General features: G+C 38.3%; 2 protein-coding genes and 2 long non-coding RNA genes across 5 annotated transcripts; all 4 read left to right on the top strand.

The window, feature by feature from the left end:
- LOC18791391 (60S ribosomal protein L8-3) lies at nt 3,488-5,220 on the top strand. Its single transcript, XM_007225750.2, has 2 exons — nt 3,488-4,002; nt 4,673-5,220. Exons 1-2 carry the CDS (start codon nt 3,563-3,565, stop codon nt 5,013-5,015), a joined length of 783 nt encoding a protein of 260 aa, XP_007225812.1. The 5' UTR covers nt 3,488-3,562; the 3' UTR covers nt 5,016-5,220.
- On the top strand, nt 5,956-11,452 carry LOC18793489 (uncharacterized ATP-dependent helicase C29A10.10c). Its single transcript, XM_007224924.2, has 10 exons — nt 5,956-6,143; nt 6,273-6,791; nt 6,967-8,130; nt 8,217-8,541; nt 8,612-8,870; nt 8,974-9,190; nt 9,420-9,784; nt 9,954-10,085; nt 10,270-10,320; nt 10,443-11,452. Exons 1-10 carry the CDS (start codon nt 6,027-6,029, stop codon nt 10,495-10,497), a joined length of 3,204 nt encoding a protein of 1,067 aa, XP_007224986.2. The 5' UTR covers nt 5,956-6,026; the 3' UTR covers nt 10,498-11,452.
- On the top strand, nt 15,784-16,255 carry LOC109946769. The gene is made up of 3 exons (XR_002269839.1): nt 15,784-15,865; nt 15,973-16,068; nt 16,189-16,255. It is a non-coding gene; the product is annotated as an uncharacterized LOC109946769 (long non-coding RNA).
- Nucleotides 16,405-17,386, top strand: LOC109946768. Of its 2 annotated transcripts, none has more exons than XR_002269837.1 (3): nt 16,405-16,637; nt 16,720-16,862; nt 17,290-17,386. It is a non-coding gene; the product is annotated as an uncharacterized LOC109946768 (long non-coding RNA). The 2 variants fall into 2 exon arrangements; XR_002269838.1 differs by lacking the exon at nt 17,290-17,386 and adding an exon at nt 17,058-17,115.

Here is an 18,579-nt window from a genome sequence, read left to right as displayed (position 1 = left end):
TTCAAAGGATTTTGAGTTTTCTTTTATTCAATTATGACTTTCAGTTATTTTATACCAGTTTCTTTGATATTCGCGCATTTATATCCTTATATATTTGTTCAGTATACGAGTATATTCGTTAACACGCTTTACATGCTTATTTGAATACCTTGTTTTGACATAGAGACAAATTAGCGGTTTATATCCCTATGTATTTCAAACGGGGGTTATTATGTTCTAGCTTGTTTTTAAGAACTTTATTTTTGTCCACTCACGTTTTTAACCTGTTTTTCGCCCCTAGGCTGTAGAAGTGCGCAGGATCCACCACCGGGCCGTTCATAGCTTCCGCGCCACCAAATAAGGTAGAGTTTTGTGGAAAATCCTTAGAACCCTGAAAAACTCTAGAAAATGCTCTGATATCTATTTGAAACTGAAAAACTGGAGTTGAGATCTGTTATTTGAGATATTCTGGCAGTTGGTGTGGACTTATTTGATTGTTTAACAGGTGGAAAACTTTTGGTTTGGTCAAAATACAAGGGAGACTCTGCCGAATTTTCGGCAGAAGTCTAAGGGAAAGTGTAAAAAGAATTTGAAACGAGAGGGATAAAAAGGTCTTTTGTGCCCGACATTCGCCAGGTGTCGGACACGCACAGGACTTGGCTCGAATTCCAAAGCGGAAATTGGGTCGGGTCCTGTCATTTACTCTTATAAAAAAAAATTATTTATTTTATTTAAGTGATTTTAATTAATTTAAACAATAGAGAATTTTTTATTATTAATTGTTAGGTCAGTCTCACGAAAAAAAAAGCCATAGGGCTAGTGAGATTCAAAAATTTTAAAATTTTCTAGGTTTTATAATAGTTTCCTTTAATTTTTAATTATATATTACTATTTTAATTCATAGAGACATTTTTACTCCTCAATTTAACAATAAAATTGACAGACTTTCACAGTAGGACCATCTTGATACCGAAAAAAAAAAAGAAGTTGAAAGACAGTTGAAATAAAATTTTAGTTGGTTGATCAAAATGATACTGGAGCAATAGTTAGGGGACCATTGTGATCAATAACCCTTTTAGAGGAGGATACTCACCTAAAAATACGGTTTTGTCCCTCGATTTCACGGAATAATACACAGACTTTGACGAATGGACCATCTTGGTACAAAATAAAAGTTTAAGGACGTTTGAAATGAAAATTTTAGTTGGTGGACCAAAATGATACTGAAGCAATAATTAAAAGACCATTTAGGTCATTAACCCGAAATGTAAATCCAGCATGCAGCTGATCCCAATTTTTATAGTTGCCCAACATAAAGAAACCTATTTCAAACAATTATACTACCAAAGCTGCTGCAATCTAAAAACCCACTACCTAAATCCATTGACAAAACAAACCCATATCTCAAAGACGTGCAGCATGCATCAATAAATATCAAGCAAAAATTGAAACTTAGGAAAATTGGAATCACAGCCTATTTTATATAGTTTAAGTTTTTTTTTTTTTTATGGGTTAATGACCTAAATGGTTCTCCAACTATTGCTCCAGTATCATTTTGGTTCACCAATTAAAATTTTCATTTCAAACGTCCTTAAACTTTTTATTTTGTACCAAGATGGTCCATCCGTCAAAGTGTGTATATTATTCCGTGAAATCGAGGGACAAAACCGTATTTTTAGGTGAGTATCCTCCTCTAAAAGGGTTATTGATTCCAATGGTCCCCCAACTATTGCTCTATTATCATTTTGGTCTACCAACTAAAATTTTCATTTGAACTGTCATTCAACTCTTTGTTTTTTGTATCAAGATGGTCCTACTGTTAAAATCTGTCAATTTAATTATTAAATTGAGGAGTAAAAATGTATCTATGAATTAAAATAGTAATCTATATATATAAAGCAAAAGGCAGAGAATGGTGAAACATTCAAAATACCAGAAAATACCCTTTGTTAATTCAAACATTAAAAATTGAAATTATTAATTAAATGAGGATAATATGGTAAATTCACATTTTTTAATTTAAAAAAAATTAAAATTAAAAACAAAATAAGATAATAGGTCCTACTTTTATGGAACATAAATACCCTGTTATCTTTTATTAATTCTAAAAATAAAATAAAAAAGAAAAAGAAAACCAATTGGCATATGCGTGAGCATGTGACAAGAGGCTAGTATATAATTAAAAATTAAAGGAAACTATTATAAAACCTAGAAAGTTTTAAAAAATTTGAATCTCACTAGCCCCATGGCTTTTTTTTTTTTTTTTTTTCCGTGAGACTGACCTAACAATTAATAATAAAAAATTATCGATTGTTTAAATGAATTAAAATCACATAAATATAAAAAATAAAAATAAACAAATTTTTAAAAGAGTAAACAATAATTAAAAATTAAAGGAAAAGTAAATTTAGGTTTTAGCCATAAAAAAACTTTCACTTTTGGAAAAAGCCAAACCTTTTTCAAAAAAGACAGAAAAACCTCTCGACTTTCAAATCAAAGACATGCAAATGTAAATGATTCATTAAGAAATCCAAAAATAAATAAGGGCAATTTTGTCCATTTTGACTTCTTTTAAAAAATTTCTCTCTCCTTTGGGTTTTTCCAAAGTCTCCCTTATAGGAACTTGTACCTAATTTTAAAATTGAAAAAATTGAATCTCACCACCAACATGGCTTTTTTTTATTTAATTTTATTTAATTTTTTTTTATGACATAGACTTAAAAAGTAATATATATTTTTTCTCTATTGTTTAAATTAATTAATTTTTTTAAAAGAAGATAAAAAAAATAAATAACAATAAAATTGACGGACTTTAACAATAGGACCATCTTGATACAAATAAAAAAAAAAGTGGAAGGACGGTTCAAATGAAAATTTTAGTTGGTGGACCAAAATGATACTGGAGCAATAGTTGAGGGACCATTTCAGTCATACCCTTCGACAGAGCTTCTCAAAAAGTCACATATATCCTTCAAAACTCAGTCACGTGGCTATCGCGTGATTAGAAGTCACGAAATCTGTCACGGATGGATCATCTTGGCACAAAATAAAAAGTTTAAGGACGTTTGAAATGAAAATTTTAGTTGGTTGACCAAAATGATACTAGAGCAATAGTTGGGGGACCATTTAGGTCATTAACCCTTTATTTTTATTTTTATTACAAGTGATTACGAGAGGGGGATTTATACAAATATTTATTAGGTGCTTGTGGGTTTTGAACATTTTCCCACATAGATGAAGGTGGAAGAACTCAACCAACTGAGCTATACCTCACTAACTATACAGTTTAAGTCCTTAATTTACCTGAAAAAAATGTATGAAGAGTAAATTGATAATTAAGGTACAGTACAATATAAGGGGCAAAACGGCAGATGACACTAGGACTAAATTTAAATCCTCTCATTTTACCTCTTAAGTTGGGTTTCGAATTATAAAAATTAGGCCCAATTTGTTCTGGACTCTAACACATATTGGGCCATATCCAAATGCTATAAATTTGTGAGTTCTAGGGTTCACTTGCGAAGCAACATTTGGGGGCCGCTACAGCTAGCAGAGAAGAGAGACATTTCAGCGGGAAGCCGCCATGGGTAGAGTCATCAGAGCTCAGCGTAAAGGTGCGGGGTCGGTCTTCAAGTCCCACACCCACCACCGCAAGGGTCCAGCCCGGTTCCGCAGTCTCGACTTCGGCGAGCGCAACGGCTACCTCAAGGGCGTCGTCACCGAGATAATCCACGACCCGGGTCGCGGAGCCCCGCTCGCCCGAGTCAGCTTCCGCCATCCTTTCCGATACAAAAAGCAGAACGAGCTCTTCGTCGCCGCTGAGGGCATCTACACTGGCCAGTTCATCTACTGTGGGAAGAAGGCCAATCTGGTCGTGGGCAATGTGTTGCCTCTCAGATCGATCCCGGAGGGAGCTGTCGTCTGCAACGTCGAGCACCATGTTGGTGACCGTGGAGTCCTTGCTAGGGCTTCTGGTGATTACGCTGTTGTTATCAGCCACAACCCTGATAACGATACCTCCAGGTCTCTCTCTCTCTCTATCATCCTTCTGTTTTCGTTTGATAATTATATCCTAAGAACATTAATTAATAATTACATCGTATTTGATGAAATGTAGTTTGCTTTCAATAATGAAGCATGAAATATGACATTTTTATTGAAAATTCCCACTTGGGTATGTTCATTTACAGACTTGCAGTCTTAAGTAGCTAGTGTTTTGTTTCTTGGATTTTGTTGAATTAGTGGTGTGGCTATGAACCAATATAATTAGTAGTAAGAGTTTTGACTTGGGTTGGATTATATTTGAATTTTAGTAGTTTTGGGTCTCAACCAACGTTTCATTTTATTGCAAGTGTGTGTTATGTGCTTTTTCTTATATTGAGATTATGATTGCTTTATATTCTTGTCTTCACTTTCTACCTGTGCAGGCTTTGGTTTATACTAATCCGATTTGATCATTCGATTTTTGACATCCATTACTGAATGTACTTTTCAGTTTAGCTTGTCATTAGCTTCTCTGTTTTCTTGGTCAAGGTCTTTTACTTGAAATGTTATGCATTGATTATCTTAAGGTTTTATGTTAGTTGTGTTTGTACAAATAATGGATGGTATTGGTGTGACATGCTTGCTGCGTTACTTTTAAATAACACGGTGAGGGACTAACTCATTCTGTCTGTTTACATGTTCTTAACAGGATCAAGCTTCCTTCTGGTGCGAAGAAGATTGTGCCAAGTGGTTGCAGGGCAATGATTGGGCAGGTTGCTGGCGGCGGTAGGACTGAAAAGCCAATGCTCAAGGCTGGTAATGCATACCACAAATTCAGAGTGAAGAGGAACTGCTGGCCTAAGGTTCGTGGTGTGGCTATGAACCCAGTTGAGCATCCTCACGGAGGAGGTAACCACCAGCACATTGGACATGCAAGTACAGTCAGGCGTGATGCTCCTCCTGGCCAGAAGGTCGGTCTTATTGCTGCAAGGAGAACAGGAAGACTTAGAGGACAAGCTGCTGCCACTGCCTCCAAGGCTGACAAGGCTTAAGATTAATCTTATATTTTTTTGTTCTGATTTTGGACCGCAGAATCTTTTAAGAGTGCTCAACATCACCATTTTCCTTATCTAAGTTTGCTATTTTGGTATCGATTACTTCGTGTACTAGTTATCCGAGACTAGCGGGTTTATTTCGTGGTAGAAATTTTGTTTAGTTGATGGTCCATTTCAATCTAAATTTTGCCAGTTCCATGGAAATTAAGCCGACCAGAAGAATTTATTGCAGGCAAAGGAAACATGAAATTTATTTGAAATTATGTTGGAATTTATGGCCACAAAATTGAGTTAACACGATTGTAGCTGTTAGATCGCCGACTCTACGAATTAAGATTAATAACAATCTATTGAATTCTGTTCTCATTAGACACAAATTTGTAATGCATTGAAACAATCTCTGTTGGCCTTTAGGCTTAACTAAACTGCTTTTTATATTTTCCGTCTTCATTTTTTTCTTTTTACCTTTCTGGAGTGAATTTTGATTTCTCACTTCCCACGTAACAGAACTGTGACTTTAATAAAAGAAAAAAGCACTTTTTTTTTGGGTCAAAAAAAGAAAAAGCACTTGAAGCTGTTGCCTTCTTGGTCTTCTATATATTATATTCAATATTCCAAAATTCTTGTACCTGTTTGTTTTCTTCCTATAAAAATAAATTTGCATAATATTTAATCCTTATTTTCCTTCCATTTTTTTGTAAAACATAAATCATTACAAGTTGTTACTTTCCTCTTAGTTTAGTCCTTATCGCAGAAGTACTTGGCCACCAAGTTGTTGATGCACAGCAAAAGGAAATATGCAGCTGCTGGGAAGTTCTCTTTCACTGTACCCTTGTGGACTTGTTTTGACCAAGTGGCAAGCCATGCTCTGCTTCCGTGCTAAGTAATTTACTATATATATACTTTAAAAGAAAATGATCTTACTCTAAGTAATTGACTTGCACTTGACTTGAAATTCCACAACTTACAAAGTAGTCATTGCGGATATCAAAAGATCAGTAAGCAGCTATGGATCATCAAGAGAGTAATGTGAAAAAGTTGGGCGTTGCCGGTAGAAGCTTAATCGATTCGGTCTTCTCTTGGTCTATGAAGGATGTTCTCAAAAAAAATCTTTACAAAAAACAGGTTTGTTTTCTGACCAATGCTTAATTTCTGTCATGTCATCATGTTTTCTGAGCAATGCTTAATTAGAAAACTAGCTACAATGGGATGAGTTATGCATGTCGATTAAGCTTTGGTTGTGTCAACTTACAGGTGATGAAAATTCCTGAGACATTTTCGACGGTGACTAGTTACATGAAATCGTTCATTCCTTCACTTGTTGAGGAAACACATGCTGATTTACTCTCAAGCATGATGACTCTGTCACAGGCACCTACCTGTGAAATTCTGGCTGTTAAAACTTCTAAGGGTCATAAACCTCCCAAGGACTTGTTTTATGATATTATAATGAAGGGCAGGGGAGAAGCCGCAGGATCATATGAGCCGCAGGCTGGAGATCTTGTTGCCTTGACTGATATCAGACCAAAATGCACCGACGATTTGAACAAGCCCAGAGATTCATATCTCATTGCGTATGTTCTTCGAGGCAGAGATAATAACCTCTCAATACTCTCATCAAAGCCTATCAATAAAGAAGGAGGAAAAAAACTTCTTGCTGTCTATCTAATCAACATGATGACAAATGTTCGCCTATGGAGAGCTTTGAACTCAGAAGGGGCCAACACAAATTTAACAAAGAATGTGCTGCAAGTGCAACCCAATTCATCACATGTAATTTTTTTCTTCTTGACTCTATCTTTACTTTAACATCATGCATGCACATTCATTAGGCCTTCTTCATGTTTTCGAAACAAGGATGATCTACTCTGATTGCATTGCTGGCCATGCTTAGTTGCTAATTGATTCCCAAAGCCCCGAACAACAGGTTTATGTTTCTTTCTTACAGGTTGGGAATTCTTGTTCAATTTGCCTTTTAAAAGAAAATTTCTCTGCTGCCCTTTCAAATAGATGGCCCTCAATGGGCTCTGATCTAAATGATTCCCAAGAAGCTGCAGTTTTGAACTGTATCAGTTTGAGTAAATGTACTCACCAAAATACCATAAAACTAATATGGGGTCCTCCTGGGACTGGAAAAACCAAGACAGTTGCTATGTCACTTTTTTCCCTCTTGAAGTTGAAGTGCAGAACACTAACATGTGCTCCAACGAATATCGCTGTGTTAGAAGTGGCAGCGCGACTGTTGGGATTGGTTAATCAGTCTCTTGGTTGTGGAAAGTATGGACTTGGAGATATAATTCTATTTGGGAATGGGGAGCGAATGAAGATTGATAATTATGATGACCTTGTTGAGGTATTTCTTGATTATCGTATTGAAATTCTGGCCGAATGTTTTAACCCTTGGACTGGATGGAAACATTGGTTGGAATCAATGATAGATTTGCTTGAGGATCCACAGGAAAAGTACTTGTTGTATTTGAAAGAAATAAGGGAAAGAAGATGCGATGAGGATGGCAAAGATAGCAATAATCTTTTGACAACGATGAAGAGAGAGGTAATGACCGCAATCATCAATGATAAAAACTCAACAAAGGACGATGAGGATGATTTTCTGACCTTAGAGGAGTTTGTGAAGGAAAAACTTAGTTCAATTGGTAAGGGTCTGAAGATTTGCATGGTAAATTTGTACACCCACTTACCAACTTCTTGCATTTCACTGGAGGTTGTGAAGGCCATGATTAGCGCTTCGGATTTGCTCAGTTCTCTTAAAGCTTTACTGCAGGATGTTGGTTTTGCTAATGAAAGGTCACAATTAGTTCTAAAAGACTGTGTTCATACACTGATGTCGCTTCGTGAATTTTCTGTTCCTGCTTTGAATGATTTGAAGAAAATAAGGACATTGTGCTTGGCAAATGCTTGTTTAATATTTTGCACCGCATCAAGCTCTGCTAAATTGAACAGAGAGAGAATGAGACCTCTAGAATTGCTAGTGATTGATGAAGCTGCTCAGCTGAAAGAATGTGAATCAGCAATTCCTTTGCAACTACCTGGTCTTCGCCATGCTATTCTCGTAGGAGATGAGAAGCAACTCCCTGCTATGGTTAAAAGCAAGGTTTCATTTTATCCCTTGTGCTGTTTAGTTTTCAAATTTTGAAAAGCTTTTATGTTTATGTGAATTTTGAGCAATGCAACTTTCAGATTTCTGAGAAGGCTGGTTTTGGAAGAAGTTTGTTCGGAAGACTTGTACAGTTGGGACATAAGAAGCACCTTCTCAATGTCCAGTACAGAATGCATCCATCAATCAGCTTATTCCCAAAAGGGGAGTTTTACAAGAACCGGATATCAGATGGTCCAAATGTCAAGCAAAGAAGCTATGAGAGGTCTTTTCTTTCAGGAAAAATGTATGGATCCTACTCCTTTATAGATATAGTCAATGGAAAAGAAGAATTCGATCGCTGGCATAGTCCAAAAAATATGGCTGAGGTTGCTGTGGTCTGTGAGATTGTTTCAAGCCTTTACAGAGGTAAGTTTTGCTGTAAGCTAGTGTAGATGTTCTTAGCTTTTTTGTAACTTTTTTTTTTAATGGACCACAGAATTTACTCGAACAAAGAAGAAGGTTAGTATTGGAGTAATATCACCTTACAAAGCTCAAGTTAATGCAATTCAAGAGAGAGTCGGAGAATACAGTGAAGTTTCTGGCACTGACTTCTCCGTAAGTGTGCGAACTGTTGACGGCTTTCAAGGTGGTGAAGATGATGTGATAATTATCTCCACTGTCAGATGTAACGAGAAAGGATATGTAGGTTTCGTCTCCAATGTTCAAAGAGCAAACGTGATGCTAACGCGTGCAAGGTACTTCTGTCATATTAGGGGTTTTACATGCAGCAGCTTGGATTTAGTGTCTGAATTTTTTATGGTTTTTGATGAACTTCATCAATTGTTTTATGTCTGTTAGGTACTGTCTTTGGATTTTGGGGAACGAAGCGACTTTGATTAGCAGTAACTCTATTTGGAAGAAGCTAATTCTTGATGCAAAGAAACGCAAATGTTTCTATAATGCTCATGAGGACAAGGACTTGGCTCAGGCCATTGCAGCAGCCCTCATGGAGCTTTGCCAACTGCATATTCTACTTAATGCTGATTCTCTGCTGTTCAAAAACGCCAAATGGAAGGTATGCTGCTACATTTCCCTTTCGTTCGAGTTCGACATGGCACCTAAATTATCAAGGCTTTATAGACTTCACAAATCTCCTTTGTTACATGTATAAATTATCCAGGGAGAGCTGAATAGGGGAACATGCCTTTTTAAAGGCGAATTCGTTCTGCCTTTAGATTCTGTGTTTTGCAGCATTTATTCTTCGTATATTAGTATTAGCATTAATCAATCTTCTTCCTGTATAGGTTTATTTCACCAAAAAATTTCAGAATTCCATGGAAAAGATTAAAGACACTGACATCTGTCGAGAAGTGGTTTCCTTATTAACAAAGCTCTCTGACGGTTGGCGCCAATCCTGCAAGGATAAAGGAGTTATAGTTCATGGGGGGGCTTGTGGTCAGCTGTTAGAGAAGTATAAAGTGAAAGGGCAGCTGAATCTCATTTGGTCTGTAGATGTTCTCGAGGAGAACTCAGATTACGTCCAGGTTATGAAGATTTGGGATGTTCTTCCAGTTTCTGATACTCCCGAATTTGAGGAGCGGCTTCAGATCATTTTTCGTAGTTATACAGCTGATAAGATGAACCTCTGCCTGCTCAGATGTGTTGAGGGGTACGTATGCACTCACTTTTAATTTTTCTTGTGAATTTATTCATTGTGTACATATAGAAATTTAGCAAAAGTTAAACTTGTATAGAATAGAACAGTACATTTGTGCTGATTAAAAGGTTTCTATAGACATGGCTTGAATCATCCATCCATTGTTTCTCAATTGGTACAGAGACAAAGTTGTTCCGATGAGATCCCCGGTAGATTCAAGCAGTTCTTCCCGTGAGGCTGATCCTGTGGAGATTCTTTCAAAACCGTTATCTTCACTCAGTCTAACAGATGAGCCACAAACATCAAGTAGTGGGTGAGTGTTTACTCTGTACGTCTTCCATATGACTACATGTTTTGTTAGAAACTAGGTGGTATGTTAGGCTCAAGATTTTCACTCTCTTTCTAAATACAAGATATGTAAATGAACACAATTCTCTAATTTGGGCTCATTGATTGTTGCAATTAAGTACTGATTCTTTCATATAAATTATTATCAGAAAGAGTAACATGTCCACAAGGTGGAGAAAGAAGGACACCGGGTTGAGGAGGTAATCAAGCTTTGCTTAGTTTCCTACTTACCAGATAACATAGAAATGCTTCTCCATTTAAGCCATCTTTTCATAAATAAACTTTGGTATATTTTAACACAACTTTTGAAAACGGTGTGCAGCATAGCAGCAGCAGCAACAACAACAGAAGAATTAGAAGGTGTTGTACATCCGTGAGATGTCATATATATCAAAGTTTTAGCCATTACCTGATATAGAGAAAGTTGAAATATGTTCATCTTTGATTACTTGATCAAACAATTTCTGAACTATATGAATGAAGAACCAATTATATTACTTTATATCACGCATCCATGGGTCCTTCCCCTTGTTATAAGGTGTTTAAGGCTCTAGTTTCTATCAATTTTGGTTCAAAACCCAAGAGAACTGGCACCAGAGCTAGAACAATGTCCACCAACCGTTGTCGAGAATATAAAATCTCACATAGTGAATTTCGAGCCTTGGACAACCTTGGATGACCACTCGTTGCCAATTATTTTGCGTTAGATACTCAACACTGACCAATTCAAACTAATTCAATCTAACAGGTGCCAAAGTTTCGATTTTCGTCAGCTAAAACTCTCCGTTCCTGAATGAGGGGAACAATATGTAAAAGGAGAGGGAAGTCCTTGCTCATGTGACAGCTCCAAACACTCCCTTAGCCCCTCTAACTTGTTCCACAAACCCCTCTGCTATCCAAAGTCGAATAAGCGTTTTTACACTGAATCAAATAATCTTATGGAAAAATGCAACCGAGCTTAAGATGATTGGGTAAATCATTGAAGCTTAGCCAATTTTTGGTTGACATGAGAGCACCCAAAGCTACAATGCCTAGTGTTTTCCAGCAAGATCCCTGGCTTTGAATTCAAAGCTCTGGTGGGTAAAATCTATTTGAACAGCTAGAGAGAGCTTTCATGCAAAATAGATCCCAAGCCTCACTCCTTTTGAGTGGCTGAACATTTAGAACAATGGGTATTTCTCACCCACAAACACATCTAAGCAGAGAGCATTTATAAAATTATATAAGCATATAAACATAATAGAAAGGAAAAGTAACGCCTACTTGCAATTGTTCATCAGTCATCACCATCCTCATGCTTCACATTCACAAGTGGCCCTGCCAACTGAGCATTCTTTTCTGCTACTTACATTCCCATTCCCATTCGCGTACTGCAAAATAAATATGGGAAATATGCTGATATAATCACTTTTCACAAGTGGTATTTTGAAATAATCAGGTTACAAATTGTGTTCTGATATAATCACTTTTGAACGTGAAATGACCAAACTGCCTTCCATATAAAAGCACATGTATTGGGGAGTTATTGGCCTTTGATTGGCGACCTAACGCACCTGGCTTCTCTCCCTTTCTCAGCGGTCAGTCACGGTTCTCTTCCTCTCTCGGCGGTTTCTGTGTCCATCGACCACCACCACTCTATTTCTCCCTCTGTCACGAAAACCTAAGCAGCACTCTGTCGTTCTCTCTCTGCAGTCAATGTTAGGGTTTGGTGAGGGGGCTCTTGACGGTGAGAGAGAGGGTTTAATCGTTAAATGCTCTCTCCCTTAAACGATGTCTCAGTTCCCTCTAAGTTCGAGTCTTGAATCGACGTCGTTCTCTTCTTCTCTGCTCCTTCAGGGCCTAAAAAAACCCTAAATTTTGGTTTCGGTTAGGACTTTGTTCACAAACGTCCTCCTCCTTCTCAATCCTGTGAGAGTCGGTTAGGACAAAAGTCGCGATTTACTGTAGGTGTTGCTGGGATTTCGAATTCGGTTCTGTGCAGAGAAGGAGTGATTCTAAGGTAGGTTTTGTATTTGTTATTGACTAGTTTGTGTTTTTGTATGGTTATCATTTGAGAAGGATAATTTCACTAACCTCTGACTGAATTTGTGAAGTTTAGTAATTAGAGAGATTGCAATAATAATGTAATTTAACTGTGAAGTAGATCATGCTGGGATGAAACTTGTATTGGTGTATTGATTTTGCTCTATGGACGATGCAGTGCCTCAAATTGCTATTTGTCATATAGGATTGGTTTGTTTGTGATGCTTATTTTCACTTCCATTTTATGAGTCATATTTAGTGTGGGAAATTATTCTGGTGGCAAGGGCTATTCCATTATAACACACCATTACCTCAGTAGGCCCTGAATTAGGTGTTGAGTAATAATGCACAAGTAAATTTGTTGGTATCATTGGTGTTTCAGCACGTAGTAGCATATTTTGCACCCTTCCAGTGTTAATGGTTAATTATGTGATTTTGAAATACTAAAGTTAGTTGGCGTGGAAATTTTCTGTTCCCTGTGGTATAAAACCTGCTAAATTGTGTTGTTATTCCTTGCTTGCAGCTTGTGATATATGTCTGAAAATGGTATTTTATGGGGCTTCAGTATCTGTTTAGAAATTGCATGTTCATCCATCTAGGTTTAGCAGTTGCAGTTGCAGTAACATTTTGACGTGTCTAGTTTGCACACAGAGTCCATAACTGTGAATACTGATGTTCCATGTGTGGTACTGTATTGCATATGAGTAGATTTTAGTAGGCATTGATGCATTTGGAGTAATTCTTGTAGCCATTTCGCCCAAACCCTGTATGAAGTGGATCCGTGGTTGATGAAATTGTTTTCAGACTTGGGTGGTATTTGGTTTTTTGATGGAATGGGATGTACATTTGGCAGAAGGGAATGTAGATAAGAGGAGAGTGTGGAGAGAGTTGGAGAGTAGAAAAGAGGCTTAAAAACATTTATGGTTTTGTCATATGTATATACATATATCAAAATGGGTTGAAAGTATTAGTTTGAGTAATGTACGTATGAAATATGGGTAACCAATGATCCATATGTATGATGTTGTTGTGCAGGGAACTTGAGAATGGCTTGTAAAGCAAAGCTTATGATTCCTGAGGATGAGAAGTACGAAGGAAAGCCATTTGCCCTTTCACACACAAGGACCGCCATTACAACAATAAAGGCGAAGTTCAATACGCAGCAGTTACAGAGGTTCGAGGGAAGTTGTTTTGGTCATCTATTACTGATAGAGGACCTGAAGTGGAATTCACAAATTGTCCACGGCCTGTTGATGAGGAAGGCTGATCCTAAGACAGTTACACAGGTGAACGGGATAAAATTCATTGTGGGTAACAAGTTGATACAATTCACAGCCCAACAATTTTGCCTCATCACGGGGCTAAGGTTTAGAAAGCTCCCTTTCATGCCGAAGGCGACAAATGAAAATTGCTCGTTGAAGCGAAAATACTTCAGCAGCAATAAACCTGCCACCCTTTCGGACCTACACACCGCCTTCATCGAGTGCACAGATGATGAGGATGCGTTAAAGCTTGGAATGGTCTATTTTGCCAATTTTGTTCTATTGGGTACTGAAAAGCATGTGCTTATTGACATGCGCTATTTGAAGTTGGCTGAAGACCTAGAGGAGTTTGACAAGTATCCATGGGGCGCAGTGTCATATGCAATGACAAATGCTTCACTGTTGAGGGCAGTTTGTGCTGAATACCAACGAGTCAAAGTGCCCCAAAAAAGAAAAATGCCCAAACAAAGTGGAAAGAGAGTGCAGACAAGAATGCGAAGTGGTAGACCAAGAGAGTACATCATAAGGGGGTTTGGCTTCGCTCTTCAGGTGAACACATATCCAGCAATTAACTATTTGATGTATATACATTTACAGATATTGATGTTTCATTGTTGTGAACAGATTTGGGCTTTTGAAGTGTTCCCAGCATTGGAAGCATTGCATTTCACGGTCCATGAAGACAATAGGCACATCCCTCGAATATTACATTGGAGGAGCAACACGGTGGCCCGTTTTCGGGAGGTTATGAGTCAGGTTTTTGAAAACTTTGAGGTTAGATCTGTTTGTATTAGTGATGTTATGATTAGGAAAAATTACAAAGTTCACTGATTTTTTTTATGTGTTTCAATCGGAGGTTGATGTGCAACTTCTCCGGCCAACAGATATTGAGAAGCAACAACCTTACTGGAGTTGGGGTGATGATGACAACGAAGAAGAAATGGTTGAATTATTTGGGGATGAGGCCGAAGAAAAAACCGGCACTTCTAGTGAAGAAAAAGACGCGGATGTTGAGGAAACAGCCACCCTTCCCTCCTCTTCTAAGGTGAGCATGACCTTTTTCCAATGTTGTGAAAATATAGCGAATACGATAGGATTGAAGTGGAAATAGTTTCCTGGTTTTTTGTAAGCTTTCTAACTGTTGCATTCATGAATGTATGCAGGCCAAAGGGTCTGTTAATGACGTTCGCATTTTGAAGCATCAATTACGCAGCACTAAGGATCAGTTGGCTAAGCTACGTAGTTCAAATCAGGGGCTCAGGAACAGAGTTCGTGACTTGAAAGCTATTGTACAGAAGAACTGTTTGAAGCATGAGAACAAGTGTGACAGAAATAAAAAGGCTATTCGGGATTTGACCCTAAAAATTGCTGAAGTCGAACATTATTTGAAGTTGGAGATGGAGGAGTTAAAAAAAAATTATGGTGGAGAAGGCCATGAGGAAGTCTGTACTGCTCAGATGAATGAAGGAGGGCAGAATGAATTGTCACCCTTAAATGAACCTACTAGTCCGACTACAGCAGCACCTAAAATGGACACTCAAGTTCCAGCTGATGGAGTAGAAGCCTTCCCAGGCATGCATACAGAACGGGGTGAAATGGAAGCAGCAGTCTGTGGTGATGGAGTGGAAGGCTTTCCAGCCTCAGATCAAGAAGGGGCTGCAAGGGAAGCAGAAGTCCCTGCTGATGGAGTGGAACCCTTCCCAGCCATGGAAGTCATAGACACTGAAATTGAAACTTCAGTTCGTGAGAGGCAAGTGGACCAACAACCTCACAAGGTTCCTACCTCTGAAGATGTGAAGCTTCCTAGTGTTGAAGATGCCCTCCTTCCTACTCCGGAAGATGGGAATGGGTATAGAATTATTTGTAAAAACGATGTTACATTTGTTAGAGGATTGGAAGAAGACAGAAATTGAGGGGGTGGGATGCAAGGTCAGGCCTCCCATGAAATGTAACATAAGTCTGGTTGGTGATGAAGGGGACAACGAGGCTACTGCCACGGTTCGGAAACCAGATGCTGAAGGCAAAGGGTGCAGACTTAAGCGGGCTGCGACACCATTGTTGAGTCCATTCACCGATCCCTCCAGGAAAAAGAGGAAGGTTACTGATTTGCATGCACAGACACCTCAGCCCCGTTTTGATCCAACAAAACCCGTGGCCATGGACGATGTGAAGGCTATCATACAACTTTGCAGGGCTTGGAAAACTGACATCAGGTTAGGATTTGTATCTTGGCAAAACCAATATACTTGTTTTTTGATGTATGCAAACAATTTATACGCAGCTATACTATACATGTGTGTGTCATTGTCATATTATACAAGGTGTTCCACTTGTCTATTATATTTCAATTTACCTTTACAAGTGTTGTTTTTGTAGTGTGGAGCTGGAGCTCGAACCATTTGAAGTTGGGGCAGATTTTTTTTACAAACTGTTAGATGAAACTGCATGGATGAGCTCGAGGGTAACAATTTGAACCCGGCTTTATTTCGAGCAATCTCTTATTTGATGACATTGACTATGTGTCATTTGTTGTGATATTGACGCGGTTGTTGTGTTCTGAAATAGCAGCACCTTGACATGGCCATGTTTCTAATACGCAAAAGACAACTCTCTCATCCGCAACTATTTGGAAGGGAGTGGACAACCGCCGAGTTTTGTCTGCAGGTATTTTTGTATCTATATTATGTGTCACTGCAGTTCTTGCATTGGTAGGAGTCATGTAGGTCTCTCCTTTTGGTGCTTTGGTTTGGGTTTATGTAACGTGTCTTTCACACTTGGTTGCAGCAATTTTTACAGCCGTTTGCAATGCCAAGTGGGAAACGAGTCACGAGGAAACAATATGCTGCAAGGACTGTTGACCCTCCCCCTAACTACCTCAAAAATGTACACCACTTTGTCAATGGGTCATGGCAACATGGGTATGCGCAAGCATGGACGAAAGTGCGCAAGGTCTATCTCCCGTATAATGTTCGACAGTCCCATTGGGTGGTAGTAGAAGTCGACTTTGTGCGACATACTGTCACTGTCTATGACTCGTATTCTGATTTTACCTCCAACAGTATGCTTGTCCGATTCATGGAGCCTATTACCCATACGCTTGCAAAGGTGCTGCATGAAATGAGGTTTTATGAGAAATCGGAGGTTGAAGCGGTGAAGAGAAAGGGGACTGACATGTCAAACTTTAACCCATTCACAATTTGCAGAATTTCCGATGTTCCTCAACAAAGTGATGGGTAAGCTGTGTTCTTTTAAATCACTATACTCGGATGTTATCAATAAGTGCACTTCTAACTTGTCTACTGCTCGGGTGGACAGTACTTCATGTGGCATTATGACAGTCAAATATATCGAGTACCTTAGTGCCGGCATTCCTTTACATACCATTGACCCATCCAAGTTTGGCTACTACCGATTGAAGCTTGCAATCGAGGCTTTCAGGGGGGAGGCCTATGTATGAGGTAAAAGTCCTAATCTGACCTCATTGCTGCTTTATTGTTAACTACTGCCTTTGGAATTGCGTTGTTATTTACTTCATTGTAGTTACGTCGTACGTACTCACCTGTGATGTCAGTGTTCATTTAAAAATGTCTTACATTATGTTGGGAACTTGTCCAACTGTGATTACTAAAAATGGCTACTTTTGTTCATCAAAGTTTAGGGTATTGGGGATTTGAACACTATAGATGGTAATGTCAATGTTTCGCAACTGGCATCTGATTCACGTATGTCATATGTTCTGAACTCCGACTGTGTGTAATCCAAAACTTGTTTCATGTTCTTTATGAAAGGTTCAAACAATTACTTCTTCAAATTGAACATGTCTTATGACATCTCATTTTCCCTTTATATGAATGCTGAAGTGGCACATATGTCCTCCTTCTGCAGGTGGTCCTTCCAGCTTCATACCCATATTGACATCTCAGATTCTGTACATGTATGTGAAAGAAGTTGCAGGATGTTTTGTCGTATTGTGAATCTTGAAACTTAGTATCAGTTTTTGCGTAACATGGCACAATTTTTGACATTTTGCTCACCACGCAATAAAGTGGGGTGATTTTGTAGTAGGTTGCAGGGTGTTCATTTATGTAACGGAATTCAACTCTACTTGTCTTCCATGGTAGAAGGGCTGTATTCACTTTCCTTTGTTAGAACTAATTGTTGACATTCTGTGCTTAACAAATTCCTGTAAATCCATAATTTGGCACAAGTTGCAGCGAAATGCAATTTTTTGGGGCCACCCACATTGTAGCTTTTTCCATTATTTTATCGCCACTATAGCGAAATATTCGACTCTCATTTGGCAATATATTAGGGTGTTCATTTTCGTGACAGTTGAAAGTATATATTGGGTGGCTATGTCATGGACCTGTAAACATGAGACGACAGTGCATTGTCGACTGTTTAGTTTAGTTTAGTTAGGTTGAATACTTTGTTTTGTATATGCATTTTTGAAATCCGATCCGGACGGAAATGTCGGGGTTCGTTAGCACAAACATTATCATTAACGCTCGGCTGGGCCAATTACAAGCTCAAATATTCTATTGTTTCACGTCATTGAGTTGTAGTTTTGGGAGGTCCCTCACCGTCAAATATTTAGTTATTTCTCATGTTTACGTGGAATAATTGGTCTGACGATTGAGGCTGCATAAGAGTTGATACCAAAATACCTGAGCCTGGGGTTATTGGCTATGCCTTTTGTGTTTGCCTTTTCAAACCAAGATGAAACCAATAGAAAACGACCATCTCTGCCATCACTGATTTATATTAAATAAAACCTGTTCCATTACATCTATAACCTAACCAACTTTAACCTGCCAACTGTAGATGACCAGGAGTCCTATTACATTTGGAAAACAACAAATAAATGACCATTCCAACCAAGAAAACAGAGACCCAAAACCATGGGTTTTTCATCTTTCCTTTTCCAGCGTTTTGTTCTTCTTCCAAGCGGTTTATTTTCCTAAGTAAGCCTGGAATGATGTGCTTCGATCTGTCACACATCTCTGGGTCAGCCCATTCCCAAAATGTACATCCATTCCTCTGCAGAAATGGAAGCAATGTTTTCAAACAAAGACAGCCAGCATCAGATTTGGAATACAGACAATTCCCAAATGTCAGCTAAAACTTACACGTTTATTAAACTTACCCTTGCACATACTTGAAACCTCCTTCCAG

The sequence above is a fragment of the Prunus persica genome, chromosome G1 (assembly GCF_000346465.2).
Source record: "Prunus persica cultivar Lovell chromosome G1, Prunus_persica_NCBIv2, whole genome shotgun sequence".
In the NCBI taxonomy this organism is placed as follows: domain Eukaryota; kingdom Viridiplantae; phylum Streptophyta; class Magnoliopsida; order Rosales; family Rosaceae; genus Prunus; species Prunus persica.
Note: the sequence above shows the minus strand (reverse complement) of the source record. Positions and strands in the feature narration are given on the sequence as shown.